At 52.5% G+C, this 27,409-nt stretch overlaps 11 protein-coding genes across 11 annotated transcripts; 5 read left to right on the top strand and 6 right to left on the bottom strand.

Moving 5' to 3' along the window:
- Window positions 1-514: 514 nt before the first annotated feature.
- VE01_04171 (uncharacterized protein) lies at window positions 515-2,927 on the top strand (the record flags this gene model as incomplete). Its single annotated transcript, XM_018273647.1, has 2 exons — window positions 515-2,062; window positions 2,109-2,927. 2 exons carry the CDS (start codon window positions 515-517, stop codon window positions 2,925-2,927), a joined length of 2,367 nt encoding a protein of 788 aa, XP_018130419.1.
- A 360-nt stretch (window positions 2,928-3,287) lies between these two features.
- On the bottom strand, window positions 3,288-7,233 carry VE01_04170 (uncharacterized protein). The gene is made up of 8 exons (XM_018273646.2): window positions 6,987-7,233; window positions 6,429-6,885; window positions 6,355-6,377; window positions 6,263-6,301; window positions 6,091-6,196; window positions 5,891-6,024; window positions 3,821-5,834; window positions 3,288-3,759 (listed from the first exon to the last, which is right to left on the bottom strand). The coding sequence occupies exons 2-8, from the start codon at window positions 6,464-6,466 to the stop codon at window positions 3,660-3,662; spliced, it is 2,454 nt and encodes an 817-aa protein (XP_018130420.1). The 5' UTR covers window positions 6,467-6,885; window positions 6,987-7,233; the 3' UTR covers window positions 3,288-3,659.
- On the bottom strand, window positions 7,234-8,922 carry SGN1 (cytoplasmic RNA-binding protein). Its single transcript, XM_018273645.2, has 5 exons — window positions 8,679-8,922; window positions 8,244-8,389; window positions 7,907-8,163; window positions 7,693-7,780; window positions 7,234-7,625 (listed from the first exon to the last, which is right to left on the bottom strand). The coding sequence occupies exons 2-5, from the start codon at window positions 8,310-8,312 to the stop codon at window positions 7,467-7,469; spliced, it is 573 nt and encodes a 190-aa protein (XP_018130513.1). The 5' UTR covers window positions 8,313-8,389; window positions 8,679-8,922; the 3' UTR covers window positions 7,234-7,466.
- A 1,286-nt stretch (window positions 8,923-10,208) lies between these two features.
- VE01_04168 (uncharacterized protein) lies at window positions 10,209-13,152 on the bottom strand. The gene has a single exon (XM_018273644.2). The coding sequence runs from the start codon at window positions 12,450-12,452 to the stop codon at window positions 10,446-10,448; it is 2,007 nt and encodes a 668-aa protein (XP_018130512.2). The 5' UTR covers window positions 12,453-13,152; the 3' UTR covers window positions 10,209-10,445.
- A 2,667-nt stretch (window positions 13,153-15,819) lies between these two features.
- On the top strand, window positions 15,820-16,827 carry VE01_04167 (uncharacterized protein). The gene is made up of 2 exons (XM_018273643.2): window positions 15,820-16,323; window positions 16,423-16,827. The coding sequence occupies exons 1-2, from the start codon at window positions 15,908-15,910 to the stop codon at window positions 16,445-16,447; spliced, it is 441 nt and encodes a 146-aa protein (XP_018130509.1). The 5' UTR covers window positions 15,820-15,907; the 3' UTR covers window positions 16,448-16,827.
- Window positions 16,828-16,938: 111 nt separating this feature from the next.
- On the bottom strand, window positions 16,939-18,048 carry VTC1 (vacuolar transporter chaperone). The gene has a single exon (XM_018273642.2). The coding sequence runs from the start codon at window positions 17,540-17,542 to the stop codon at window positions 17,150-17,152; it is 393 nt and encodes a 130-aa protein (XP_018130508.1). The 5' UTR covers window positions 17,543-18,048; the 3' UTR covers window positions 16,939-17,149.
- Window positions 18,012-19,346, top strand: VE01_04165 (uncharacterized protein). Its single transcript, XM_018273641.2, has 4 exons — window positions 18,012-18,440; window positions 18,496-18,534; window positions 18,661-18,735; window positions 18,845-19,346. Exons 1-4 carry the CDS (start codon window positions 18,384-18,386, stop codon window positions 19,157-19,159), a joined length of 486 nt encoding a protein of 161 aa, XP_018130511.1. The 5' UTR covers window positions 18,012-18,383; the 3' UTR covers window positions 19,160-19,346.
- Window positions 19,347-19,563: 217 nt separating this feature from the next.
- VE01_04164 (uncharacterized protein) lies at window positions 19,564-20,671 on the bottom strand (the record flags this gene model as incomplete). The annotated part of the gene is made up of 3 exons (XM_018273640.1): window positions 19,564-20,093; window positions 20,140-20,441; window positions 20,496-20,671. 3 exons carry the CDS (start codon window positions 20,669-20,671, stop codon window positions 19,564-19,566), a joined length of 1,008 nt encoding a protein of 335 aa, XP_018130510.1.
- A 989-nt stretch (window positions 20,672-21,660) lies between these two features.
- Window positions 21,661-23,243, top strand: VE01_04163 (uncharacterized protein; the record flags this gene model as incomplete). The annotated part of the gene is made up of 3 exons (XM_018273639.2): window positions 21,661-21,894; window positions 21,984-22,489; window positions 22,556-23,243. Exon 3 carries the CDS (start codon window positions 22,605-22,607, stop codon window positions 23,241-23,243), a length of 639 nt encoding a protein of 212 aa, XP_018130505.1. The 5' UTR covers window positions 21,661-21,894; window positions 21,984-22,489; window positions 22,556-22,604.
- Window positions 23,244-24,608: 1,365 nt separating this feature from the next.
- Window positions 24,609-25,811, top strand: VE01_04162 (uncharacterized protein; the record flags this gene model as incomplete). The annotated part of the gene is made up of 2 exons (XM_018273638.2): window positions 24,609-24,799; window positions 24,861-25,811. The coding sequence occupies 2 exons, from the start codon at window positions 24,609-24,611 to the stop codon at window positions 25,363-25,365; spliced, it is 696 nt and encodes a 231-aa protein (XP_018130504.1). The 3' UTR covers window positions 25,366-25,811.
- VE01_04161 (uncharacterized protein) lies at window positions 25,659-27,367 on the bottom strand. The gene has a single exon (XM_018273637.2). The coding sequence runs from the start codon at window positions 27,284-27,286 to the stop codon at window positions 25,889-25,891; it is 1,398 nt and encodes a 465-aa protein (XP_018130507.1). The 5' UTR covers window positions 27,287-27,367; the 3' UTR covers window positions 25,659-25,888.
- Window positions 27,368-27,409: the final 42 nt, after the last annotated feature.

Genomic DNA, 27,409 nt, shown 5'->3' with positions numbered 1-27,409 from the left:
GGTGTCCGCGCGCCTGTGGCGAGGCGAGGGGAGTGGACGACTATCTTCGTTTTCTAGAACACGCGGTTTTTTTACGGCGAGGAAGGCGCTAGCCTCGCGGAAAGCGCGTGAGGTTTGTTAAATACTAATATTACCGGCGAGGTTTTTGGTAAGGTTGATAGTTAGCTTGATGCTAAGAGGTATGGGGGGGATGTTAGTGCTTGGGAAAGCTTATGATCTTGGTGAGAAGATCACTAGTCTTGGTGAGAGGGTGGTGCCTTCCTCGCCGGTGACAGGAACTAAACTGTAGCTAAATTAGCTTACAGTCACACCGAGGATAGTTAACTTGAGGATGGTCTGAATGGGAATGAGCATTTGGATATTTAATAGTCACTCACTTTCCTTGCTTCCGCTGTTCTTGACTTTCTCATATTATTAACATATCATTCAAGAACGTAAAATTGGTCTTTACTTTGCAAAGCAACCTTCCATCTATTTCATTTTGATAACCAACACCAAACCTGACAAACTCAAGATGTCGAACTGGAAAGTTCCCGAGGGTTTGATAGATTGGCAAAACGTCTCTGAACATGATGGCGTTCTCACCGTAGAACACATCAAAACTACCGAGTTTCTCACAGGAGAATCATTCCTTTCCAACTGCCATATCCCCGATATAAATCCAAACACCAAGATCGTCGGCATATGCGGTATCACCGACTGGAACAAAGAGAATGACCCAAAATTACCAGGAGACGCAGCTCCTAACCAGGAAGGCTGGCACTTTACCGATTTCTATCTGTTCCATCACCTCCTGAAGGAAGTTGCTTCCGACCAAGTCTGGTTGACTTGCGTATCGCCCGAATCTGCCGTTGAGAAATACGGCAGGTACGTTTATGGTGATTACAACCCGAAAAAAATCGAGGAGCGGCGCGTGGTCCTTGACGAAAGCAAGCTTGGTGAACTGAACGACGTTCAAACGGTATCTCCGGAAGACCTCTTGGAGAATGTGTTGGAGGCTATCAGCAAAACATGCATCGATGCAGCTGCCGAAAAGCGCCCTGTTCTCATTTTGATATTCTCTCGATCGTCTCAGCCTGCGTATTCGATTGTCATGGGCGGGGAAAATGCAGAAGATCCAAAATATCTCACCAAGGAATCGTTCCGGCAGGCAATTGGATCTCAGGCACCGGAAGCAGGGCTGTGTTTACTGGCCACTGAATACCGCACTGGTGCGTGGGCTATCAATCCTGATATGAATGTCGCCCCTGTCGCTTCTCAAGGAAAATATCTCGAGTCTATGGCATGGCCAATTAGCGGAACCAATAACAAGCGTCCATGTGGACCAGAATTCTCTCATCGAATAGTTGATATGCTTTTGAGGCTCCACCTCGAAGGTTATGAGACTGTAGAAAACGATGGGGATAAAGATCCTGATTTTGAGGAGCATGAAGAAAGGCTGTCGAGCGTTATCGAAGGCATTCTCGAGAAGGAGGAGTCTAAGGACATGTCTCTGTTCTCTGGCGACGATGAGTGGGAGACTGAGTATTCAGAGCGGATAGGCATCCATATTAGCGAATTCCATCGAAGATGGTGCCTGTTGAAGGATGCAACCTCCGGCTACGATGAGCTTTTGACTGCGGTTAAGAATGAGGCAAAGGTTTATTTCAACAGCTTCCCTGGCTTAGACTACAAGATAAGGAACCGAGCGCTGCACAAGAAGCTTCGCGGTATCACCAAGGGCACGTTGACACCTAACTTTATCGAGCTTGAACTCCTGCAACGCCAAATCGACTATCGCCTCAAGCTCATGAAAATGGCGACGAAGTATAAGGATCTTTGGCACCTTTCTACGAAAAATTGCGAAGACGTCGAAGTCGAGATTGGAGCAGGTATTGGCACTCATCGTTGGTATCAACTGTGTAAACTTGTCGAATCTTATCACCTTTTCGATCATCGTGATTATCAGGGTGAGGGTGAGGGGTATGAAAAAGGGAACTGGTATATTGCTTCCTGTATTCACAGTCAGGGGTGGGATGATACTCAGGCGGCAGAGAAGATCGGGATCTTGATACCTTTCAAGGTAAGTCTATATTTCCATGTTCTTGATTTGACGCCGACATAAACAGGTAACAGAAGCTCCAGTCCGAAACGAGACAGAGTCAGAGTCAGCCGAAACAATAGCTTCTTCCTGGTGCTATGATCAAGATCTTTTCGTACTTCAGAAAGAAGCAAAACAATACTTTGATAGCGGGCTGTTTCCTCATGACACGGCAAGTGACCTGGGGCTAAACAACTTTCTTCGCAATGTCATCAAAGGAACTAGAGAACATGGCCCTGAACATCTAAGATGTGGAGTCGACCATCGGGCTAATCAGATCATGGGAACTGCGACACTATACAAAGACTTTCTAGACATCGACTATCCCGATTGCCACGAGGTCGAAGTTCACAGGTTCTGGTGTGATGACTATAAACGATATAGGGAGATCAAAGCTTTAATCAGCACATATCCCTTGTTCAACGTGCGCTACCATCGTCCGTTCTACAAGGGAGGGGAATACCTAGCCCAAAGCATTTCTACCCAGGAATGGAGCAAGAGCGAGAGCGAAACAATAGCTAAGCTGGACAGCTTAGTGAAATACAGAGGTCCCATCACATGCCCCTTATTTGCTTGGCCAGGAGGTATAGACACAAAATATGTAACCTCGGGGGTTCCAAACGTCAAAAACGCCAGCCGGATATTGGAAACTGTGAACCATTTCCAACTGAGCAGGGACGAGCGTATTCGAGTCCTCGTTTGGAAATTGGGGCAGATCACTGACCGCAAAATCCGCTCGCTGCCCACAAACTCCTGTCGTCGGAAACGCCTCCCAGGCAATTTGGCCAAAGAGGGCGTCACAGCTGGGATTGGGAAGTTGAGCCTCGAGGGCGGATCAAGTTGCTAGGAGTGAGAAATTTTGTTTGAAGTATGGCGTTTAGCTGGGAAAGGTTTGGGATAGAATACGAAAGGATACCATTTTTTTTTGGTTTGCAATACGGTGTTTGTCTGGGAAATATTGGGATAAAACAGAAAGACCAAAAAAGGGTTGGGATATGGCGTTTGTTTGAGAAAGATTATGCGGATGCAATAGAATAATCCATTAATGATTTCAAAAACTCATAAAAGATGCATCAAGTGACCATTCACATAAAAAAGGGATGCTCTCCCACTCTCCTTCCAAACCTGACTCACATCTCATCACATCACACACACACAGCACATCTCAAAACAAGCATAATAACCAGTAATTACGTCCAGTCACTATGTATCACTATCCCACACCCACCCCCCCTTTTCAATCCAAAAAAACCCCCCCTCCCGCACAAATTCAAACATCCTCCAACATCCACCCATCTACCCACCCCATTCCTCAACTTTCAAGCAAAGTAGTTTTCCCAAACAAAGATGCATCTCCCTCGGAACCCAGCTGATGATGGTGCAAAAGAAAAAAGAAAAAGAGAACGGACAAGATCTTCGGCTGGGGCGTGTACCTTTTTATTATACCTCCCCCTCCACACTAGAAATCGTAAAAAGTTAAAATTTCTTTGGTCCTCTCATCCGTCCCAAACTACCAAGACAAAAATCCTACTCCTCCTCCTCCTCTGCACCCTCTGCATTGTGGAGTAAAGATACGTTTCTATTCCAGCCCGAAGCCCATGGTCTCCTCCACCGCCGTCGTGAGCTTGCCCTGTAATGCGTCTAGTGATTTGTAAGGTGGCAGGTCCAGACGGTTGAAGCTGTTCATACGTGTTAGCAAATGTCCCCAAAACTCCCCATCAATAGATAGACAAGACTTACCAAGTATGCGACTTCGGCAAATTCCCAACATCACCCGCCTTTTCAATCGTAAAGCGTCTCGGCCCATCACTACCCTGGAGATCCTTGAATCCGTTGACGGGAATACGCGATGTACCAGTAGCAAACTGCAGGAGACGAGACTTCTGCTCGCCATCCCAACTCTTGATCGTCTGCCAAAAGAACTTGATGACCTCGTCCGACTCCTGGTATCCTCTGTAATCGGTGTGCTTCTTCCAGTCATCGACATCGATCTCGGCAATACCACCAATCAGCAGCTCGAGCTCGCGCTCATCGAAGACGTTAACCAGGTCCGCGGGGATCAGCTCGTGGAAGCCGGTAACGAAGGCCTGGAACTGCTCGTCCACGCGCTTCTGGATGCGCCACTTGATCATCAGATCAACGTATTCCTTCTTATTCTCGTTCGTCACGGCGATGTCTCTTCCGCCGGGCTTCAGGTCCTCCACGCTTGTGACACCGAAGCGCTCATCTTCTGTCGAGAATGTCTGGTCTAGGACACCCTCAATGTCGTTCTCGAGCGTCCACACTAAACTTCTGTGGAAGTCGGCGTCGACACCCTCCATGTCCTGTAGTGACACAGGCTTATGCAGCATCATTTTGTACAGCGCTCCGATGAAGAACGCATCCAGGAACCTGCGGTGGAAAATCGCAAGGCCGACAACGCGGCCGATGAACTTGAAGTAGTTGAGATGCTCCGGGTTGATACCGGAATGAGGGTTGATCTGAAGGGTATAGTTGTCGTGCGCTGAGTACTCGAATAAACAGTAGAAAGGATTGAACATCTCGTGAGAGAGGAGGAAGAAGAATTCTCTGGAAACTCCACCGTAATCGAGACCATCTTCGCCCTCGAACTTGATCATCAAGCGCTTCTTCAGATCCGTCGCGCTCTGCCTCATGATCTCAGCATAAGAGTCCTCGAAGATATGAGAACGGCGGGCCTTGATGTGGCACTGGCCAGACAAGATGCGTAAGGCCGGCTGGGACCTGAAATAGATAAGCTTGCGCCTGAAATCTCTCTTATACTGCGGAACGTTCTGGTCCAGGGAAGAAGGAAGTCTAGGATCATCCCAAGTCGTCGTCTTAGTATTGTGGTCCACAAAGTACACCCTGGCGGTGTTTGTGAGTCGCATCTCCCATCCACTGGGCAGCGGCCCAAGCTGGGACACTGGCTGCTGTTGGATGGTATTGTTCTGGTTCTGCCCACCGTACATCCGGATGTATTGTTGCCGACGAGGGTCCACCCATGTTGTAGTTCGAGTGTTGTGGTCGACAAAGTATGCACGTCCTTCTGGCGTATGTCTCTGTTCCCATAAGGGTGGTAGTTCGCCTGTACCTGCAGAAGTGGCTCCAGTGGCAAGCATAGCGAGTGAGCTGCTGGTCGCCTGGCTACTAACGGAGGGAGGTGGTGATGGCTGCGGTATGCCTGGTGAGCTGGCGCCAGTCCTGTCCTCTGGAAGGGTCCGGTTCTGATGTCTCTGTCGCTCCACCGCCGTATTGGCATCACGCTCGTTGCGCTGGGTCTCGGCGTTTCCACTAGCCTGCGGTCTGACCCAGCTCGTAGACCTGGTATTGTGATCAACGTAGTACGTGCGCCCAACGTTATCCTCGCGGCGCTCCCAGCCAGCAGGTAGTCTGCCCTGTGCATCTTCAAATGAGCTGAGCACAGTCGGTGCGCGAGAGGACGGTACGGTGGACTGGCTGGCTGTTGAGGCGCCCATACTTCCAGCGACTGGGGCTCGTCCAGGCGTTGGGGCAGTCGAGATCGCACCGTTCGCCATCATGACACCTTGTGGTTCCGCTACATGGGTATCTGACCTGGCTCCTGGGAATCCACCGCTGGCAACCGAACTTTGTGCGGATCCTAACGTTGGTCGAGTCGATTGTGCTGGGGCAGCATTGCGTACTGGCTCGGACATATTAGTCGACAGGTTAATGATTAGCTTTCCATGAACGACGAGGTTGTCATTTGACTTCTTCAGGTCACGCGTGAGCATCTCTGTCATGGTCGTTAGTATATCGTAGGAGTAGACCGTTGGCAGCGGGACGGCTCACCATCTTCCCCAGAATTGAAGTCGACCACATCACCAATCCGAACATTGATAACCCCCAAGAATCCTTGATCCTTCTTCTTAAACTTCTTCTGATCAAACACCTGAACCGCGAGTATACTATCCTCCGTAGCACGCCTGTAGCCTCGTCAGCAAATGAACCACCCAACAAACCCCACCAGCACCGATGACAGCAACACGCACATCTCAAACGTCTCATTCCAGTACGGGTTCAGCGTCCGCTTAATCACCGACGTCGTATTCGTTTGTTCGCCATTGAGCGTCGCGACAGCAAAAGGGTCCGGGAATCCTAAAACCAACAAAAATCAGCCTCTCCACGGACTCGAGAGCGGGGAAGGACGAGTCGACGACATACGGAACACCTCGCGCTTATACAATCCATCAGCAGCAATGACTACACTCTCGTCAGTACAATCCCATCACACTCTCCACAAAGGGGTCTCCTACTCGTAACCCTGATGTTGGGCTGCCTAATCCACAGTTAGTCCCCGTCCACACACAACAGATGACGCGGAGCTTACCCAGGCAGACTGGTATCGACGCCCGTTCTCGCCGACATGGCAGCAACAACTCTCTCACACTCGCCTCTAATCGCGTGGTATTAAAAATCGGCGGGCGAATCTTTAGGTCCTGGGAACAGACCCGGCGCCGTTGGGTGTAGGAGTCTGTCGGGTTTCGTTGTCGTGCGTAGGCGCCTCTCTCCAACTCGTTCCAAATGACTGGGGCTGTGCAAGGCGTGTCGCCCCCGGAGTCGAAAAGCAGGCTAGCTAGGGCGTTCAGACGCGGGCCGTCAGCATCACTGGTGCGGGTGCGTGTGGCGGGGGTGCTCGGCAGCCTCGAGGGAAGTCTGCGAGATGTAGGTTTGATGCTGCGAGGGGGTTGCTGCCGATCGTTGGTGAAGGCCTTCGAGATAACAGGTTGTGCCGCCGTCAGTGTCACACCTTCCCTGGGCGATAGAGAGCTGGAATGCCCACTTCGCTGAATGCGGTTTAGTGGGGTTTTGCGCACAAGGCCGTTTCGTCTCTCGCCGATTCTCGCTACAAGGACGGGAGGGGAGTTTTGGGAGGGCGGCTGCTTACGAAGGAGACGGCTTGGCGAGGATTTTTGGTATTGGAGAGGAATTAAGACGATTGTTTTGAACAATGGGCAATTGGATTTTGAATCTGTAGTGATAGTATGCAGTCGCCCGAGTTACTATTTTAGTTTTGGCGCCCTGAAGGGATTTTTTTTTCTCGGCAACGAGGGAAAAAAGCCAATCGTAATCGAAAGGGTCCATGTGCGTCACCAGTCAAACAGTCACATTTTATAAACGGGCACAAATGCCAGACACAGGCCATGAGTGTGCGTGTATAAACCAGTCCAAATAACTACGCAGAGGAGTGCAGCAGCATCATTAACTCAAAAGATCACCTTTCCCTTTGGCTCCCTTCACCTCATCTGCATCTGCATCTGATCTGATCTCCATTCATGGCGGCGGTCCGGTCCAAATCTTCTCCCTCGCGGCCTGCTCTATCGTACAGTGAGTTTCCAATTGGTCCCGGCCCGTCCTCCACCATCATCTAATAAGGAGTGAATCCACGTCCACGCGAGCTCCCACGATAGCCTCCTCTGTATCCTCCCCTCGGCGGGAAACCCCCTCTTCCAAAGCCTCCCCTTCCTCCGCGTCCGCGGCCGCGACCCCTCGTCATGCCTGGGATGTTCGTCCTCTTCGGGTCGACCTGCACGTTGTCAGTATAATCATCCACATGCCCACCAATCCACTCGGCCAGATCAGAATTCACAAACCTTGAGGTTCCTCCCACGGAACAAGCTCTCATTGAGCACCAACGCCTGCGCCACAAAGGCCGGCTCCGTGAACTCAACATACGCGTACCTGCACCACCTAATTAGCATCCATCTCTTGCCAGGCAGCGCACCCCCCAATTCCCACTTATCCGTCACAGTTCGTGACCAAAAGACATATTAAAACAACGAGAAAAAACTAAATCAGGAATCGTACCCCTTCGGTTGTCCCGTAAACTTGTCCAACAAGATCGTAACCCTATTAATCGACCCACAGCTCTGGAAATGCGCCTGGATCTCCTCCGGCGACGCCGCATAATCCACATTCCCCACAAAGATCGAGCGACTATCAATGTCCTCCTTGTCATCGTGCATCTCCGAGCTCTGTTGGTCGAGGGTCGCTTGCATCTCGCGCAGCTTTGCGGCTTCTTCTTCCATCTCTGCGACGCGGCGCTTCATGGCGGAGATCTCTTCCTGGGGGTGGGGTGTTAGTATTTGTCTTTCTGTGTTGTGGGTATGTGCGTGTCGATGGGAGTGGGGGAGGGGGAGCTTACCTCCTCATTCGTCTCATCATCCCCAGCGGCCATCACCTCATCGGCCGGCTTTGGCTCGGTATCCGACATATTTGTGTTTGGGTGTTGTGTTGTCGAAGGAAGTAGGTATCCAGAAGTCTTTGTCGTCGTGCAGTAGTGAATAGAACCTGAACCCGCAGCGCGCGACGTTAGCGAAGTCCCCTTGATCAAAGCAAGCCTGACACCAAGAAAGTTGAAGAGCGAGTGTGTGTGTTGACCAAAGAAAGCCAGCAACAGGAAACGGAAGAGAGTTGCGAACTGTGTAGATCAAACCAGCTCTGAGCGCAAACTCAAAGAAAGCCAGTAGATGCCCACACACTTCTCGCACCTTCCACCCCCATCACCATGAACCAGCCCAATCCAAACAGACAGACAGGAAACCCAAAGCAAGCAAAGCAGACAAGAGCCCAAACATACCACTAACCCCAAATCCTTCCCTCTTGCTCAAAATCCCAATCCTACCAACCTATCCAATCTCCCAGCAGAAAAGAACCCAACAGCAACAGTCGTCGACGATCCCAAACAAGAAAAAACCCCTCTTTCGCAAAAAGAAGCTTCGTCAGAAGAAAGTTAAGATCGCGGAGTTGTGGCGGAACAAAGAAGACAGAAAATAAATTCCCGTGGAAGTGTTGCGCACGAGGTGTTGAAAGGACGAGGCTGCCGGTTTGGCTTACTCGATGGACCGTGAGCGCGGAGCTAGGATTAAGCTTGCCGCTAGTGGCAACGACGGGGGGGTAAGGTAGGATGACTGAGGCGGGGGTTGAGCACCACTCGGAATTCAGCACCCAGCGTGGAGAACTGGGTGAATGAGGATGATGATGGAGGATGATGGGGTGAGTTGGAATGGTGTTGGATAAGTAAGGATGATGGCGGAGGAAGGGTGGTGAAGCTGAGTTGGCGGGTTGTGAGGTAGCAGTGGTGGTGGTGGTGGGGGAGGCTCAACGACAGCACTGAGGGGTGACGGGGAAATAAAGTCCAAGAATTACTACCACAACAACAGCAGCAGGTCTTCAACGACAACAGCGTTGGAACGGCGACAAGAAAGAAGGTTGTAACTTAGAATTTTTTATGCCTCGACAACAGCATCGGGAAGTAGTGACAAGAAAATGAGAATTCAAAACTCACAGTGAGAATCAATCCCCTAACAATAGTAGCGCCCACCGACAGCAATAGCACCACCAGTATCTATTTCATGTATCTCAAGCTTTCCCTATTGTAAGTGCCGTAAGACCCATCAATACCCAGCTCAACAGCCACAGGAGGCAGACGGAACAGGTTGCTGGATAGTACCCCAACGATGTCTACGAGGTCGGGGAGAAACTATCACAACCACGACGACGAGGGGTTTTTTATCTTACCACCTCGTCGTCACACAGTAGATGGGCGAGTCTGAGCGTGTGTCCGAAACGTTGTTCTAGGGAGGGAAAGAGGGGAGTTTAATACACATAAATAACAGGGAAACCTGTGGGTTCATGAAGACTTAGTATCTTCATGAACGCACATCAGAGTATAAACTGATGACGACGGGCGAGTGAGGAATGGAAAAGGGCAAATACGAAGCACGAGCACGAGCATGAGCACAGGCTTAAGGACAAACACGTCTATCCATCACTTCACGAGTTAAGAGTAAGATTAAAAGCATATCTTTTTTCATTCTTTCTACGCCTTCTCGTCTCCTTCCCGTCTCTCCCCTCCTTTCCCGTACAAATCATCACACAACACCAGGCCAAACCACAGCCATCTACCCCTTCACTTCACCCTCCATCCCCGTCCCCATCATCCACCCTCCCCTTGTTCTTATATCATACACCTCCCCATCCCCAAAACAAAAGAAAATCACCCCCCACCCCACCCCCCAGAAAATCACAAAGATCGCAAAAACCGACCAAACAATGCATGCTAAGCCGCTAGACGCCATCCCACCCCATCCATCCCATCCACCCCTTCCCCACCCTATCGACCAACAGGTTTTGTATGTCGTGTTCGAGAAAGAAAGCATCTCAAACACAGAAAAAAACAGAACATCCCCTCCCTTTTCCCCGGAACTAAAAAGCGTAATAAGAGTGTCAAAAAAAAAGATGCCAGAGTGGCGTAGAACAGGAGTCGTGGGTAATGGCCACACTCCACCTCGGGAGATCACATCCCTCCTCCCCAACACGAAAGCCAGACAGCACTCGGGCCAGTCTACTTCCCCCCCTTAACAGCCCTCACAAACCCCACCTCCCCCCCCTTCCTCCTCGCCCCCCCCTTCCCCGTCCTCACCACACCAACCTCCTCAATCTCCACCTCCTCCTCTCCCTCCCCCTCATCACCCCCCTCCACGCTCTCCTCCGCACCACTACTCTCCCCATCCTCCACATAGCTGTACTCCCCATCATCCGAGATCAAAGAAGGTGCTTTGTTGGATGCAGTAGCGGGCGAGAGATCCGCGGCGTCCATCTCGACGTCGATGTCGTCCGAGGAGGTGGAGGAGGAAATGGTGTCATACGGTCCCATGAGGGGTAGGCGGAGTATGTGTTGCGAGGCGGGCGTGGGTGGGCTACCCGGCGTGCTATACAGATTCGAAGGCATCATACCCGGTCTACGAAGCGTGGTAGAAGGGCCCTTGCTACTACCCGGTCTAGCAAACCCAGGCGGTAAGATCGGAGCATGTCGTTGCGGCTGCGGTGTAGACATCGGCGCCGCCGCATCAGCAGTAGCAGAAACAGCAGCGACCTCGCCGTTGACGGGAGCATCATGTGACAACACAGCAGCTTCAGGAGCGTCCATCTCGAACTCCGAGTCCGAATCACTCGCCGAATCACTCACCCCATCCGTCCCAACCACTCTCCTCCGCTTCGTCGGCGTCTTAACCTCCTCAACAAGCTGATCTAGGTTCTGCCCGAACCCTCTCCGATGAAGTAGGCGCGAGAGACAAGGTGCAGAGTCAGAGGCCACAAATCCATCATGCGGCTCTGAGCGTTTCCGCGAAGGCGCAGCAGGGGCGACGCTGGGGATGGACGTGATACCCGGCAGCTTCCCCTCGTAGAACATCCGCGTCCCCTCGCTGATGCGCTCGAGTAGCGTGTTGACGGTCTGGCGATCGTATGGTACAGAGCGGATGAGCGGGTGCACGAGTGTGCTTGAGCCGGTGGGTGTGTTGGTCGTAGGTGGCGCGGGTTTCGACGAGTCACCGCCGACGATACTGCCGGTGACGCTGTCGACTTCGACGGGCTGTCCGCTCTGCGATGCGGCTTCTTCGTGGGACTTGAATTCGCGGTGGTGAGCGATGCGGCAGTGATTGATGAAGCCCTGCGTGCTGCCGAAGTTCTCGCGTTGGCACACGAGACACACAAGCTTGACCCACTGCCCATCAGCGCGCTTGAGCACGAGCGGTCCCGCAGTCTCCTTGGGTGGCGGATACCCGCTCGGTAGCGCCTGAAGCTTCTTACTCGACGCAGCGCCGCGTCGTGGTTTCGTCGTTGGCGTCTCAAGAGCAAGACTATTCCTCGTCGTGCGACCCGGTGCCGTGTTGTTCCCCGCAGCTGCGCCAGGCAGCATGCCCCAACCTGTCTGCACACCGTCGAACTCCGGATCCGGGATGAGCCAGCTGGCGTAATGCCTGCTGTACGGTCCCTCCGTCACGCCAAACGGCGCCGCCATGCGCGGTTGCGTGCGACGCGCCTGAGGTATCGATGGGCCCGTCCCAGTGCTGACCGTCAACATAGCCTCCGGGCTCCCCAGAGACACAGGGAAAGGTATGAGGTGGCAACGGCGCAACTGATCCAGCGCCACCGTCGCCTTCGCAAGTTCCTGATCGATGCGACGCAGCTCATCATGCTTCATCAGCACCTCGAGACTGAGCTGGTGATCGATGACCTCGCGCATCCTCGCCAGCGCGCCCGGTTTCGACCTATTCGGCACAGTCGCAGTCGCCTCAATCTCCCCCGCCTGCGGCGCGCTCAACCCTGCTCCCATGTTGTTGTCGCACTCCTTCTTGCGCTTCGCCGCCGCGGCGCACGCGCTCACCCCGAGCGGTGGCGCGTCGCGATCGTCCAGCTTGCGCTTCGTCGCGCCGACGGGCTGGACCGAGTAGTCGCGGGCGTCCTTGTCGAGCGGCTGTTCCATGCCGGCGAGTTTGTTGTGTCCATGGACCGCCTCGTCGCCTCCCCTGGATTCCGAGATCCACGAAGAGAAGCGGAACATTCGCATGCGCTGATGGTGACGTCTGGGCGTAAAAGGGTTCCCCGTTTCTGCGTGCCTGTTGCTCGCCGTGTCGCCGCTGTCTAGCAGCGACGCCTGTGCGCCTGTTGTCGCGATGAGGTTCGGACTCTAGATCATGGGTTGGTTAGGGTCTAGAGTGGTGCGATGTGGTGTTGGGCGCAAACGGAGCCGTGTCGCAAAGCTGACGTATGCCGATGCGACGGGATGAGGAGACGCGGAAGCGACCGGGCGAGTTGCGACAGTTGTCGGAGTGTAATATGGACGATTAAAAAGTGAGTATTGAAGTAGTTATGCTGGTACAAGGTCGTGAAAAGAGTATGAAATGCTGTTGTTGTTGCGTCGGAATCGCGGGTTTGCGATGGCGAATGTTGTCGCGATGGGGTGGTAGAGGGTGGAGGGGGGGGGAGATTTGAGCGAGTCGCGGCGGACAAACGGGGTGTGGTGTGGAAGCGGCGAAAGAGTGGACGGATTGCGGGAGTTAGGGGAAGAGCGAATTTGGTTGGGCGAGGTGACGAATGACAAGTGACAAGCAGAGTGGTATCAGGAGTACCTTTCTCAATTAAAAAGAGTTTTTATAAGTAGACGAAACAAAAAGAGTAGTAACAGAATCAAAGGAAGGGATATGAAGTATCGTGAATATGGGGAAATTGAAGTTTGGTGGTTGTATCAGTATGGGCGACGACAAGAGCGCGCAAGTTTGAAGGATGGAAGGGAGAGGGAGGGAAGGGAAGGGAAGGGGAAGAAGGAGGGAGGGGGGGACGAGGTGGGTGGGTGGGTGGTGGATTGGGGGGGGGTACTAGGATGGGTACTGGGATGGGTTGTATGTGGGTTTTGTATTTGGAGGGTGTATTGATGTAAATGTACTTTTAGAGGGAGTAGAGTACATTTGGGTGTTATTTGGGTGTTGAATTGTATGTGAGTGGAAGGTGAGGAAAGGGAAGGAATGGGGTGGAGGGTGGTGTGTTGGGAGGTGATTAGTGTGAGTTGGTGGTGGGTTAGTGGTGGGTTGTGGTGGGTTGTTTGGTGGAAGCAAGGGAGGGAAGAGCATTCACACCACTAGGAAGAGAAGGGATTATTGAAGCCTGAGGCAAGAAATAGGCTACAATCAACTACAAGAGAACAAGTCACCCCTACCTAACGGTACGTGCAATCATCCTCCCTAGCGCAGATACGGTCGGGCAGGAAGAACGGGTAAGCGCATGTACCGTCTGCGATGAGGTGCTGTAGTAGAGCAGTAGAAGGACTTGGCGTTTGCGCGATCGTCGAGGGGGGAGAAGAGGATATATGCACTATATGCACGAGAAAGACCGCATTCAGGGTGTTTGATATGGGATAGTATATGAGTGCCTGCCTGCAGCTGTTTACAGATTCTCGATATAGAATGTGAGGATATACACAGAGTGTGGCTGGGACGGATAGATAGATCACACAGCACAGAACAGAGATGCATTCTGTGTTGTACGCAGGGCTGTACTGTACGCTATACGCTGTACGAGTAACCACGACAGCAAGGGAACGAAGACGCGTCCTCTATCTTGTTCTGATACTGTACTCTGCTCCTCTGGTATGCTATGGATGTCTCGCCTCGTATTCCCGCATTACCAAGTATAGACGGAGAGTATGGAGAACCAGTAGAAGGGTACACGCACCTCCAATACTCCCACCACAGCAAAAGCAAGTACTATCTATCTATACCTCCCTTCACGGAACAGGGCGGAGACAATATCTCCGACTAAGACTCATAACTATGGGCCCGTTAGCTGGGACCGTAGCTTGATTACTAGATTACTAGAAGTCTAGCTCGACTCGTAGTGGCCAGTCTCACGTGTATCCCCATTTAGACCATGCTAGTACTGGAGTTAGACTGGACCTGTGGCCCCGTATACAAACTGTGTAGTATAGTACAGTCCAGTATAGTACAGTATAGACAGAACACCACAGCCTGGAACACATCACGTGATTCAGGCAACAGTGCCTTACCTCAAGCAAGCTGCAAGCTGTAAGCTGTAAGGGACTAACTGCCATCAAAAGCGACGACTAGCAGAATCCCCTCACCCCGCCCAACCAACTCTACTACCAGCCTCACTCCCACACAGTCAACGATAACACCTCCCCCTCTATCATAACCACCAATACCTCCTATCCCTATCCCTTATCACCTCTGACTTCATCACCCCCTCTCCTCCCCTCCCTCTCCACTTCCAACTTCCCACCACCCACCACACACCCCCTCCCACCACACACCCCTCCCACCAAGCATCCAGACCCTCCTCTCTCCCCTGCCCGACCTGCCCACCACTAGCGCAGCTCAGCTTACTCCCCATGTCCATGCTCATATCCGTCGTCCATGCCCATCTCGCCCATCTCGCACCATCGCACGCCCGTTACGGTACACTCCCCATCCCGTCCGAGACATGTTTTAGGGGGGGAGAAACGGGCTGGGAACGGGTTTAATGTGGTGGCGGGGATGACCCTGGTGATGCTGGTGGTGTTGGGCCAATTAGAGGGGAGGATGGGGGCTGCGCTGCGACCGTATGGTATGGGGTGTGGTGGTGGTGGGTTGGGTGAAGTAGAGTGAGTGAGTTCTGTACATGGGTACCTTTGGGGGATGATGGGGTGGAGTATTGATATTCCGGGTGAGCGGATTAATATCTACCGATGCCGAAAAATTGTGGATTAATAATATGCCGTCGCCGAAAATATAGCGGATTAACTATTCACCGTTGTTGAAAAGATACCGGATTAACAATCAACCGATCGAAATAGTAAGTCCAGAGACACAACTCGAGCGACTACTCCAGGAACTTCGACTGGCAGCTGAGAGGGACTTGACGTATCGAGTTGTCGCCGAGAGGGATGAGGAGCTGTTGTTAAATACACTCACAGATCGAATAGTTCTTGCTTGAACGCTAGAAGCTATATAACCACCCGCAATCCCGATCAGCAACCTCTCTACGGTCAACTCACGTTTATCGCAGCCTCGACTTCAAAATCACAGCCTCGACAGCAAACCCCACAAGACGACCAGGCTACCACGTCTACCTCACCATACGACCTCACCACAACCTCCACAGACCTCATAACAACCACTCAACCTCACCACATCCACAACCATGCCCTCCGCCGCATCCAAACCAAAAAAGGCCCACGGCAAACAAACCACCCACCGCCCAGCCGCAAAACCTCCCACAAAACCATCCGCACCGAAACAACCCACCACACAACCAACCACCATGAAACTCCCCATCACAACAACCTCCAAACGCCCAAACCCACACGACACCCTCATCCCCCCCCCCGCCAAAAAACCCCGACCCTCCCCGCCCGCCACCACCACGCCCATCCCCCCCCCCACCACCACACCAACAACACCGCACCTCCACCCCTCCCTCACCCCCACAACCCACACCCTGCACACAACCCAAATCCTCACCTCCACCAAAATGCACACCAAAATCACCACCCTCCTCACGCAACTAAAGTCCTTCTCCTTCTCCGCCCCCGCAGCGAAACCCGTTATCGTGATAGCGTGGGCGAAAGCGAAGAGTGCGGGGAAGCTGGTTAGTGTGGTGGAGGTTGTGAAGAGGGAGTTGGAGGGGGAGGGGGGGGTGTGGTTTCAGTATAATGGGCTTGGGGAGGGGTTTGCTGGGGTGCCACGAGATGGGGGGGGTGAGGGGGAGGGGGATGGAGGGGAAGCGAAGGGGGGGGATGGGGATGTGGAAATGGAAGATGAGGGGTTTGAGAAGATGAAGACGAGGATTGAGAGGGCGATTGAGGGGACGGAGAAGGTGAGGAGTGTGCCTGTTATGACGGTTTATTTGTCGAGGGTTAGGGTGGAGGCGTTGAGGGAGGCTTATGGGTGAGTTTCTTCCTTCTCTTTTTCCCCTTCTTTCTTCTGTGCGGAGTCGATGGGGGGCGATAGATTGAGAGAGAGATATGCTGACTTGCTGGCGTGTAGGGAGCAGACGAATTCAAAGAGGTGAATGACGACTGGTGGGAAGATCGAGTGGCGGAATATATATACCAGAGGTGATAACCTGGATGAGACGAGGAGAGGAAAGATCGGTGGATTCTGTGGGAAGATGGTATATGGATGTACTGCATCCCCAGAAGATATACGCAGCACACAGACGGATACTGAGGGAGGATATAATATGGTACTGAGAGGGAGGGTGTAATATGGTGCCAAGAGGGAGGGTATGATATGAATACACAGCAGATGGAGGAGGATATATATACATTAGAGCCTAATACCCCATCACCTTGCAACCACACAATGCACCTAGAGCCTATAGCAAGCAGTCCACACATCACACAAAATAAACACCATCCATTGTCAACCACAATTCAATTTAATTTCGCCATCCCATCTACCAACCCCCCCATCCATTCATCCATGCTTATATACCCCCCGACCATACGCCAACACAACATCGACATAAACTGAAATCCCTCCCCATGAAATCCCCCTCCCCCCCCAATCGCCCTGCACACTCACGCGCGTCTAGAAACGCCGCTGTGTTCTGTTTCGTTCTGTACACCCGCCCATCTCCCGCTTCGTGTCGCCACTTCCGCCGTTGTATCACCGTGCCACCATGCTACTGTCTGTACACCCCGCTCGTTTGTACACCACCACAACTTTGTACCACCGTCAGACCTCCATATCTACCCCCATCTCCCCCTCCTCAGTTCTTCCCATCCTTCTTCCCCCCATACCCAATCCTCAACACAAAATTCACCCCCACCGCCACCACCAACACAACCGCCAACACACTCGGACCGAACCGATCATCAAACCCCGCCTGCCCCCTCCTCCTAATACTCCTCGCCCTCCAATGATACGTAATCAACGCATAAATCATCGTCGCGATACTGATCCCCGTGAACAAGAACGCGGAGATGAAGGCGGGGCGGTCGCCGAAGTTTAACATCCCGAGCGCGAGGGCGCCGAGGATGATGGTTGAGTTGAGCCAGGAGAGGAAGGTGCGCTCGTTGGCGAAGAAGACTTTGGGCTCGATGCGGGTGGGGAGAGCGATGCGTTTGCCGGGGGCGGATTGGAGGAGTGGTTGCGTGGACATGGTGGGTGGTTGTTGGGGTGTGTAGTGGTAGGTGTGTGGTTTGTGGTTGTGGTGTGAGGTTGAGGAGGATTGATGAGCTGGATGCGCTGGCCGAGCTGGTGTAGAACTTCAGATGTATGTATGTGTGTTGATATGTGCAATTGGCATATGCAATCGAGATGTGCAGAACCTCAATGACTCGCCGTCAAGCTTCTTCGTCGTCGTCTCAACCTCTGTCGTCAAGCTGTCGTCACTCCCGTCGATACCTCGGAGCTCTCTCTCTAGCAATCGATGCCAATGACTGCCAATTCCCAAAAAGTCCCAAGAATATCTCCAAACTATACAGAACCCTCAATGATATGCGTAACACAGAGACAGACAGAAAGAAGAACTTCAAAGACAAGAAGGTGGGGGAACACACGAAAGATGTTTCGCGGCTATCCTCTTCCCAGCATCGCCCTGCTTCTCGCTCTGGCTCCTCTCTGTCTGGCCCAAGGGAAAAACACAGCTACCCCAATCCGGTAACCACATCTACACGTGTGTTCGTTAACGCTCCCGACTGGTTCGCTTGGCGTTGCGACTGGATTGGCTGTGGCGCTTGTCTCATATATGGGACGACTCTGAATTGTGGCTGTGCCTAAATATCCGCCGCATGTGTTCTGTCGGGATCACGTGGTAAGCACAGACCCGTTGCTGGGGCGCGTGAGCGGTGGGTGTAAACACGGTGTATGTGTGCATTGGACAATTAGCGGGTTCGATTGATTGTGACAAGCTGAGCCGCATTATTAACTTGTCTCAACTACGCACGATTGATAGATCGAGAACCCCTACATACATACACATACAAACACGAGCAGTAGATATGTCGACTGCTGCACCAGTTACGCCTGTGAAGGCTGAGGCGGGGAAGGCGACGCCGGTGAGTTGAATGAGGCTTCTGGATGATGGTGATGGTTGATGCTAACTGTGTGAAGCCGATTAGTACTACGCGTTTGAAGCAGATTGCTACTGATGTATGTTTTCAATCTACTCCCCGCTAGCGAGCGAGCGAACGAATGAACGAACGATTGAGTGAACGATTGAATGAATGGCCAGAGGAAGGGAAAACATCCACAGACCAACCAACTAACACAACACAGGCCTGCACCTCCGCCCTCGAAGGCGCAGAATTCTACGACCACCCAAAGACCGCACAGTGGAACAACTCCATCATCGTACGTCCCCCTTGCCTCCTTTCTTACCCTTCCTTTCCCCCCCTCCCTCACCCCCTACCCCCTCACCCCAGACCAAAGACACCCAGCTAACCCCTTACCACCCTCCCAGAACGCAATCCTCAAATCCCTAATCTCCGAATCCACCACCCCCCCCGCCACGCAACCCGCCTTCAAATTCGCCATCAACAGCACCATCATCCAGCACCTCGTGCCCACCACCGCGCTCGGAAAGTCATCCAGCGTCAAGAAGGAAGACGGAGAGGAGAAGGCAGGAGGAGCAACAGCGGAGCAGGCGGGGAGGAGGGGAATGCATAGCGCGACGGGGGCTTATTGGAATGAGGCTACGGATGGGATGTGGAGTTTTAAGTTTGAGGGGGGGAGGGGGCTGGATGTGGTGATTAGTGTTATTTGGGTTGGGTTGTAGGTGAAGAAGGGGAAGGTGGATGGTGAGGGTGTGGAGGGCGAGAGAGCGGGGAAATGGCAGATGGGGAGTGAAAGTTGGAGCATGAGCATGGAGAATGAGAACATGGAGAAGCATACCAGCATGGCATTTGTATATGAAAAATGGCAGTTTACGAGCGGTGAACGACGACTATGTGCCCACACTGGACCCTACTTCTTAAAATGCAATGCAGGGAAGTGGAACTGACTAGCCTTAGGGATATGATATGTTGAACGTCAGACTCTATGTATGGCCGTACTCTGCATGACATTCTACTGCAAATTTGGTATATAAAGTCTAGTCTAAATCATCACCACCACATAACTGCTCATACAAATACTCAAACTGCCGATGCAAATACTCAAAACTACTAATCCAAACACCCCCTAAAACACCTCTACACCCTTCAATAGTGAAGGCGGAGGCCCTTCCGACTCCCCCATCAACCAGACTCCATACGGAATCAGCTCAAGACTAAGCTGACGAAGCTCCGGCACCCTCTCCATCACCCCCGCCACAGTAGCCTGCATCGAGTCGCCCGTCGCCAGCGACGTCTCGTGCCCCTCGATCCAGCTGAACCCCGCTGGAATGAGAATAGCCAGCGCAGTCAAGTTACCCCCAATCGCACCAGGGTCAGACAGGAGGTCAATGAGTTTTATATGATGCCGATACTTCCTCCACGTGCCCTCATACGGATTCTCGTTCAGCGCACCATCAATCCCCCCAAGAGCGTGCAGAATTGCCGGCTTCTGATCTTGTACGCTCAGGTGTGCTGTGCGCAGCATCACCTCGACCTGTACTATGTTCTTCTTCAACCGACATAAGTGCAGGATCTCACGCTGGACAATAGGATCGTCCGGGCTGGGCCATGGTAGATGAACGAGGTAACGTACCGTCTGGTACTCTCCGCATGGCACTGATTGTCTTCCCTGGCCTCTCGCGGTTTTCCTTGCTACACATACGGACGAGAAATCTTCCGAGGCTCGTGGGTTCCCGGGCTTGTGGCGCGTCAAGGAGGCTGTCGCTCTGAGGCGGCACGTCATCCATGCGCCCTTTCCCCTTATCCCTTGCCCGACCCTCCTGAGGCTGTGGCTGGAACTGGGTTATTTCTGTACTCAGGGGAGAGCTCCGATACGGCACGTAACCAGGCAGACTGTTGCTATAAAGGGACACATAACCACTGCCCTCCATACGCCCTTTCTCCTTATCCCTTGTCCGGTCCGCTAGAGGGTGCGGGTGGATCTGGGCAGGAGCAATGCCAGTGCTGCCACCTGTACTCACGGGGAAGATGTTTCAACTTTCGCTAGGTGATAGGTACTGAAGGAAGCCCATAATAGCTGGAGAGGTGTCGTCGCTCTGTGGCGCGGACATGATGGGCAGATGGGCATCAGACCTTCCTGCGTCCGCGACATCCTGCTCTGGCTCGCCCTCATCTTGGATCAGGACGGTTGCAAAGAACTGGCTGTTCCGTTTTTTTACTCCTGTGGAAGTCATGAATACTAATAAGCAACAACGGCTGAGGCTATTCAGGTGAGTATTGGAAGCTCGCAATGATGCTACCATGTGAGAACCTCCGGCTCACTTAATCGCTCTCTCAACACAACGGAACGGAAGTCTTACAGTAGAGTACAGTATATAGGATAATAGAATTAATAAGATTTCTACATTATCTACGGGTCTATGTACATTATTTGTAGGCCTCAGGGGAAGCGCTGAAACCCCAACTGGCTGAAGGCTTCTGGAATTTAGTTGTGACTGAACTTAGTGAGCGGGTAGCGGCCTTGCATGCACGCCGCATCACCCGCCAAGCCAACCGGGGGACTTATCCAGCTCCCCGGACAACTCCTCGAGAAAGACCTGTCATTTTGGGAGTAAAAACGACACTGTATTTCTTAGGAAAGTCCGATTTCTTTCAACAGATGCAAAACCATATGTCAGTCACGTGTATCGGTCTGGTGTATCACTACAGTGATACGAACCTCGGAAGTCAAAGCTCCTTATGCACTCTTGTATCCGGCATCGCCGTAACCCGCAGCTGGCTTTCGGCACACCCCACGCCCCTCTATCATGCATATTTAGTAGATTTAGTAGATTTAGTACTTGTACATACAGCACAATTACAAAGTGGTGTGTAGGATTCTTGAAGTACACATCCCTGACAGCAGGGGTGGAGATAGTGATCCTGCACGGAATTAGAACTCGCCACGTCTATAGCTGTCTATGGCCTGTTTATAGTACGCCTGCTAAGGAATACGTAGCATGTCGGCATGTAACTCTAGGCCCCCCGTCCAATCTAGACCAGTCTGGAATTTGATCTGTGATGCTGTACGCACTGGGCATACCGAGATGTGTGATACTCTAAATACTGATATTGAAAGCTGACACGGGTCGGAGTGTACGGAGTCGGGTCGGGTTACAACAGTCTGTATTCTAACAAACTAGTCTAACAGATCACGATCACACACATGTTAAAAAAGGGGTCTGTAAGTTTGTAACATTACTTCCAACTTAGTACAACTCAGCCAACTATAAATGGCATATCATTCCCCCTTTCGCATGTTAAACTGCACTACTACTCATGCTAGCCCCACGACAAACTTAGAAATGACGACCCCGTGACCCCACATCCATCCACTCAATCGCTCCACCGCCACCGTCCGGGGATGCGGGAAATCCTCGTTCTGCATCTTCACCGTCTTCCACGAGGCTGTCGGCCGGTACGTACAGTAAAAAATCTTGAAAATCTTGAAAATCTTCATCCTTTCAGTCTCAAACTGTCCAAACTAACTGCCCACTCGAGTTACAGTCCCTACAACCCCTACAGCCCATACAGCCTCTAAACAAGCCCACATACAACCTTCCCTTCCCGTCCACCCACCCAGTCCCGGGTTGACCGCCCTGGGTCCGGGTCCAACTAAGTGAAAAGGCGGAAACGCTCAGCCTTGTTATTGGTGTGGTGTGTGGCCCTCCTTCTCCTGTGCCGCGGCAACAACAGGAGGCGTCGACAAATTCACCCCCAAAGCCGATCCTATTTCTTTCTTACTCACATCACACTCTCTTCCTTTTGCAACGAACAACAACTACAACCTCGAGTCCAAAGAGGTCGCCAATCTCAGCTCACACTCGTTTACTCGCTTCAATCAAACGGACCGCGCAAATCTTGCTCGCCACTGTGGAAATCTCGAGAGCCATCTTCTCACACCGTCGCCCTCACCTCGTCGCGCCACGAAACGCACTCGAACCCAACACAACCTCCCCGCACCATCGTGCCCTCGCCCGTCGTGTTTCGTCGTGAGTCGATTCCCGGACTCGGTAAGTCCCCTATGACACCTCACCGCCGTCCCTTAAAAAATCGTACCATTCTAACAGTCATCACAGCCGTCCCACCCGAACGCCCCCCAAGCGAAAGACGAGTGCAGCTATAAAAATGGCCACCGCCGAGGTCCTTACCACCACCCACGCGATGCACACTTCCGCCGTTGACCCCCCCACTCTCGCCTTATACCCAGGCGGCGCCATCGATGCCACCATGCGCGCCCACTACGACGCCACGATCGACCTGCCGCATGCGCCAGTTCACATCCCCAGCTTAGCCGCTGCTCTCACCCCCGTCGAGACACCCACCGCCGCACCCACAACCTCCCTCACCTCCCTCCCCACCGAACTCCACCTGCTCATCTTCTCCTCCCTCGACCCCATCGACAGCACCTGTCTCGGCCTCACCTCGCGCCACTTCTACACCGCCTACCGCACCACCCACCGCGTGCGCGTCCCCCTGAACCAGCGCCGTCGCGGCCCCAACACGCTCGAGAGGGCGTGGGAGGTTCTCGGCCCCGTCACGGCGTGCAGGTACTGCGGCATCTATCGCTGTGAGCTACACATGCATATTCGCGAGTTCATGCCGGGGAGGTACGAGTATTGCGCTGTTAGGGGCGTGTTTGGGTTGAAGGCGAAGGAGGGCGTGGAGGATTGGTGTTTTAGGAGTAACCCGCCGAAACCGATGATGTGTGGGAGGCATTGGTTGCCGAATATTGAGGAGCCGGCGGTGGAGGCTAGTAAGCTTTGAGAGGGGGTGTATGAATGATGATGATCGAAATGGAGTTTATGAGAGAAGGGTTATGATGGTTATGGAAGAGACGGATTTAGGCGAGAGGGGAGGTATAAAGGAGTCCGCGGGTTATTTGGGGGAGTTGTTCTGGGGAAGCAGAGGGGCCTTGTGATTTAAGGGGAGCCTTATGATTTAAGGGGAGTCTTATGGTTTAAGGGGAGCCTTATGATTCAACGGGATATCGAGGCGTTGGAGTTGCATATGGACGGCGTTGGTGACTCGAAGATCAACCAGTCCCCTAATGATGATTAGGACTGGTGTATGTATGTATGGGTATGTGTATTCATATAGCGCGTCATGTGCAGAACCACACTTATCTCGCGTGGGCACTTAATGAATAATACGCTTTCAAATCAGGTTCTGGTGAAGTTGGCTCATATTCTGCTTATCTTTGCTATATTCTTCAATGAGTAAGAAGGACGCGCCCTTCTGACCACGCCCGGATGCACAGGTCAAATGCCGCGGCTCCTTTCAAGCCTTTCAAGTCCTTTGAATGCTCGACAAGGCCACCCACCGTCACGGATAGAGTTGAAAACCGCGGAGTCGCGGGCTTCAACCCACTGCATTTTTTCTAGGATCCACCATCACACGCACCAGAGGCACCGTCGATCTCTACAACATCCACCTTATTAATCCGCCACGCCCATCACACTGATCCCAAACCAGCTCGCCGAAGAGAAACAGGCTCTTTCTCCGGCGAAAGTTCGGCAGAAGGTCGGGACGGGGAGAGATTCCGGCTGGTTAGTGGAAGTGTTGGCATTGATAAGCCTGAGAAAAACGTGCTGTCTCCGGGATGGCGGCCCGGATATTTTGACCTGAAGTGGTGATATATGGCATTCTAAGAACAGAAACTTCATCACATCAGTTATAACCTACATACAACTGCCTTACTAAAGTAAATGAAGCCAGGTACGAGCACTAACTCCCATCCTCCCCGGTCCGGATAAATCTCTCCCGGCACTTGCATCACGAATTCGTACCCGCATCAGCAGAAACAAGCATTCTGATAAATGGACGCACAGACCACGTCCCCCGCTTCTCACATTTCAATCAGCCTTGCTTTGGCGGCCGCTTGGCCTCTCGGCCGGGGCTTCCTCAGTCGTCGATCTGCAGTCAGTTGACTTATATAATAGCTATGCCCAGTTCTTGGGAGCTGCTATGGCGCCCTTTTCTCCTCCATCGTTGTCGATTTTGTTGTCATCGAAATAGCTGGCCTACATGAGATATATCGGAAACCTCTATACACCCCTCTGGTCACACTTGACCCTCCCCACTGAGCATCGTCGCCGCTCATCGTCTTCCTCACGCGATCCCTCGGAAACAATGGAGGAACGCCGCCGTATGTCCCTAGGGCACCTCAAAACCCTCCTCACGCGCCAGCAAGGCTCGAGCCAATCCCCTGAACCACCTCCATGCCCGCCGAAACACTCTCTCGACACTCTACCTACCGAGATTTTAATCCAGATCTTCACCAACCTTGAGCTCATCGACGCTTCCTGCCTGTCTCTCTCCTCGTCAGTCTCCCTCCCTCCTCTCAGCCCCACCCCACCAACCCCCAACTAACCCCCTTTTTAGACCCCGCCTCTACATCATCAACTCCTCCCTCAACCCCGGCCCCATCCCCCTCACAACCCCCTGCCCAATCTCCACCCTCCGCCACGCCGCCCTCGGCTCCCCCGCCTTCGAACACGCCATCATCCGCTGGCGCACCTCAATCCTCCAACACAAGCGATTCCCCGGCCCACCCCCTTTGTGTCCACACTCCTGCTCCCAGGAATGCGCGCTGCACTTCCATATCAGGGATTGGATGCCCGCGGAGACGCTGTTCTGTGGGAGTTGCGAGAAATTCGCGAATTGGGTGCAGGTGGATGGGTTTAGGTGTCCTTGTAAGGGGGTGAGGAGGCCGGGGGTGGGTGGAGAGAGAGGGAGGGGTGGTGGGAGTGGGGGGGTGTTGGGGAGGTGGAGGAGGAGGGGGAGGGTGGGAGATGTGGAGGGGAGGAGGAGTGAGGAGGGGGTGGGGAGGAGGAGTGGGGTGGGTGATGTGCAGACGGTGCAAGCGGTGCAGATTGGAGTTATGTGAGGGTGAATAGGGAAAGACGCCGCGATTTTGTCTACGGGGTGGTATCCGAGCTGCTATGAGGGTGGGAGAGCTGGAATTGGGACATTGTCGCTTAGGTTGGCAGAGTGGCTCCTGTTGAACCACATGTTGGTACAGAGTCGATTTACGAAAGGTTTATTGGAGTTTGAGGTTGTGGCCTACTGGAGGTTTGGGAGGGTGGAGTTCTTTGATGGTTTCTTGGAGGTTTGATCTGCGGGGGATCTGATTCTCACTGTACTATTCAGTCTGCACCGTTTAATTCAAAACAATCATCACGGCTTCTAGTTTATGTCATTTTGCACCCCTAATAATAATAGTATCTTCTGTCATAAGACAACCAACTCCTCCCCCCAGGAGAGCAGAAAAACGGGACGAGTGCTAAAATCAATATATTACAAACAGTAGCTATAAACCAAAGAAATGATAAGGGTATAGATATCATTAACAAAACCACCAGCCCTAGTCCTGCCAAAAGAATATTTTTGAAGTTGAGCAGTTACCCAATTTAAAATTTCTTTTTAACAGACGCTTGCTTCTTTGCAAACAAATCCAAGAAGCTAGCAAATACATGAATAAGAAACAGAAGTGCAGGGGATTGTGAAAGTCGCATAAACGTTTCTAGAGCAGCATCAACTTCTTCCTTTTCTGTCTTCACGAGATCCTGCACAGCGTGTATAGCTTGTCCAACCTCGTTGAATTCTTTCTGTACCTCAGGTACCCCGTTTTGCGCGCCTTTTAACGCTGCAGATATCTCCTCATCCCGCTCCTCCACTCCTACTAGTGTCACCGTCGAACTTGAGGACATACTCTTGGGAGCCCTCCGCCGGATCTGGGCTGGAAGAGGGAAGGACAAATGCGCCCTAGCGAGCTCTTCAATGAGGGGGTCTTCGGCGACTGGTGCGGTGAGCATTGGCGGTTGCGCTGGAGTAAGATCGATCCGACCTATTATTGCCTCTTCCGACGAAGGGGGTGGCGCTGGATTGGAAGTCGCTGCTAGCTGACTTTGCTGATTGCGGACTTCCTGGAAGAACGCCGGTATAGCTTCGGGCATCTCAACTGGAATTTTCTCGTAATTCTCCATTTCCATTGCCATCGCTAAGCCATCTGCTAACGAGTCAAGGCGAGTGTTGAACTTGTGCTGTGGACCAAGATCCATCTTAACGACGGTCTCGCCCTGGTTTTTTGATCGCTTTGGAGGGAACTTCAGGTTCTCCTTTATACGGTGCCGCACTCCCCGCAGTTTGCCTGTGATTTCAACGCGAAGGTAGCATGGTTTCTGATCATGCTCAAATGTAAATCCCGTGTGGATGGTACTACTATGTAGCGATTGGAGGTCCAACTCGTTTTCGCTCAGTTCCCACTTCAGAGTTCGGTAGGCTGCAGTCTTGCCTGGCTGAAGCTGTCCGGTGAAGGTCCACCTACTGGTGACTTCCCGCTTAGTCTCAACATCTTTCCCTAATCCTCCCAGACCAGTGCCCATGACATTGACCTCGGGGGTGAGGCGGTAAGTAGACTTCATATTCACGGTCGTTTGCTTGCCGCTTAGCTGCCTTGGTCCGAAATAATTGGTCATCTGAAGCGAGTTTGCCCGAGAAATGGACACAGGATCTGGTCTCCGATACCTATCTATGTCATTAACCTCATGATCTAACGTCAATAAAACCGTTGCGCTAGATAGCCTGCAGTCCTTTGGTTGATCAAAGCAGAGATCCATGTAGAGAATTCCAGCGGACCGTTCTGCGTTTCCCAACACACCCCATTTCGATTTCGATAGACGGAATCGACAGTCTATCTTGACCTTTCCGAGCTCTCGATTGCCCACGCTCGCTGATGATAGGGAATCAAAGCATTCGAAAGACCGGCCGAACTTCCGCGCGGAGATGCCAGGCTGTTGGGAAGTCATGCTTCTTGGAATCCACAACTGTTGCGGGGTTGCTACTATGAACGATTTGGTGCGCTCAATCAATCGAGTAAAATCAATCGAGTAAAATCAATCGAGTAAAATCAATCGAGTAAAATCAATCGA

Source organism: Pseudogymnoascus verrucosus (assembly GCF_001662655.1).
Source record: "Pseudogymnoascus verrucosus strain UAMH 10579 unplaced genomic scaffold scaffold_21, whole genome shotgun sequence".
NCBI classification, from domain to species: domain Eukaryota; kingdom Fungi; phylum Ascomycota; class Leotiomycetes; order Thelebolales; family Thelebolaceae; genus Pseudogymnoascus; species Pseudogymnoascus verrucosus.
Note: the sequence above shows the minus strand (reverse complement) of the source record. Positions and strands in the feature narration are given on the sequence as shown.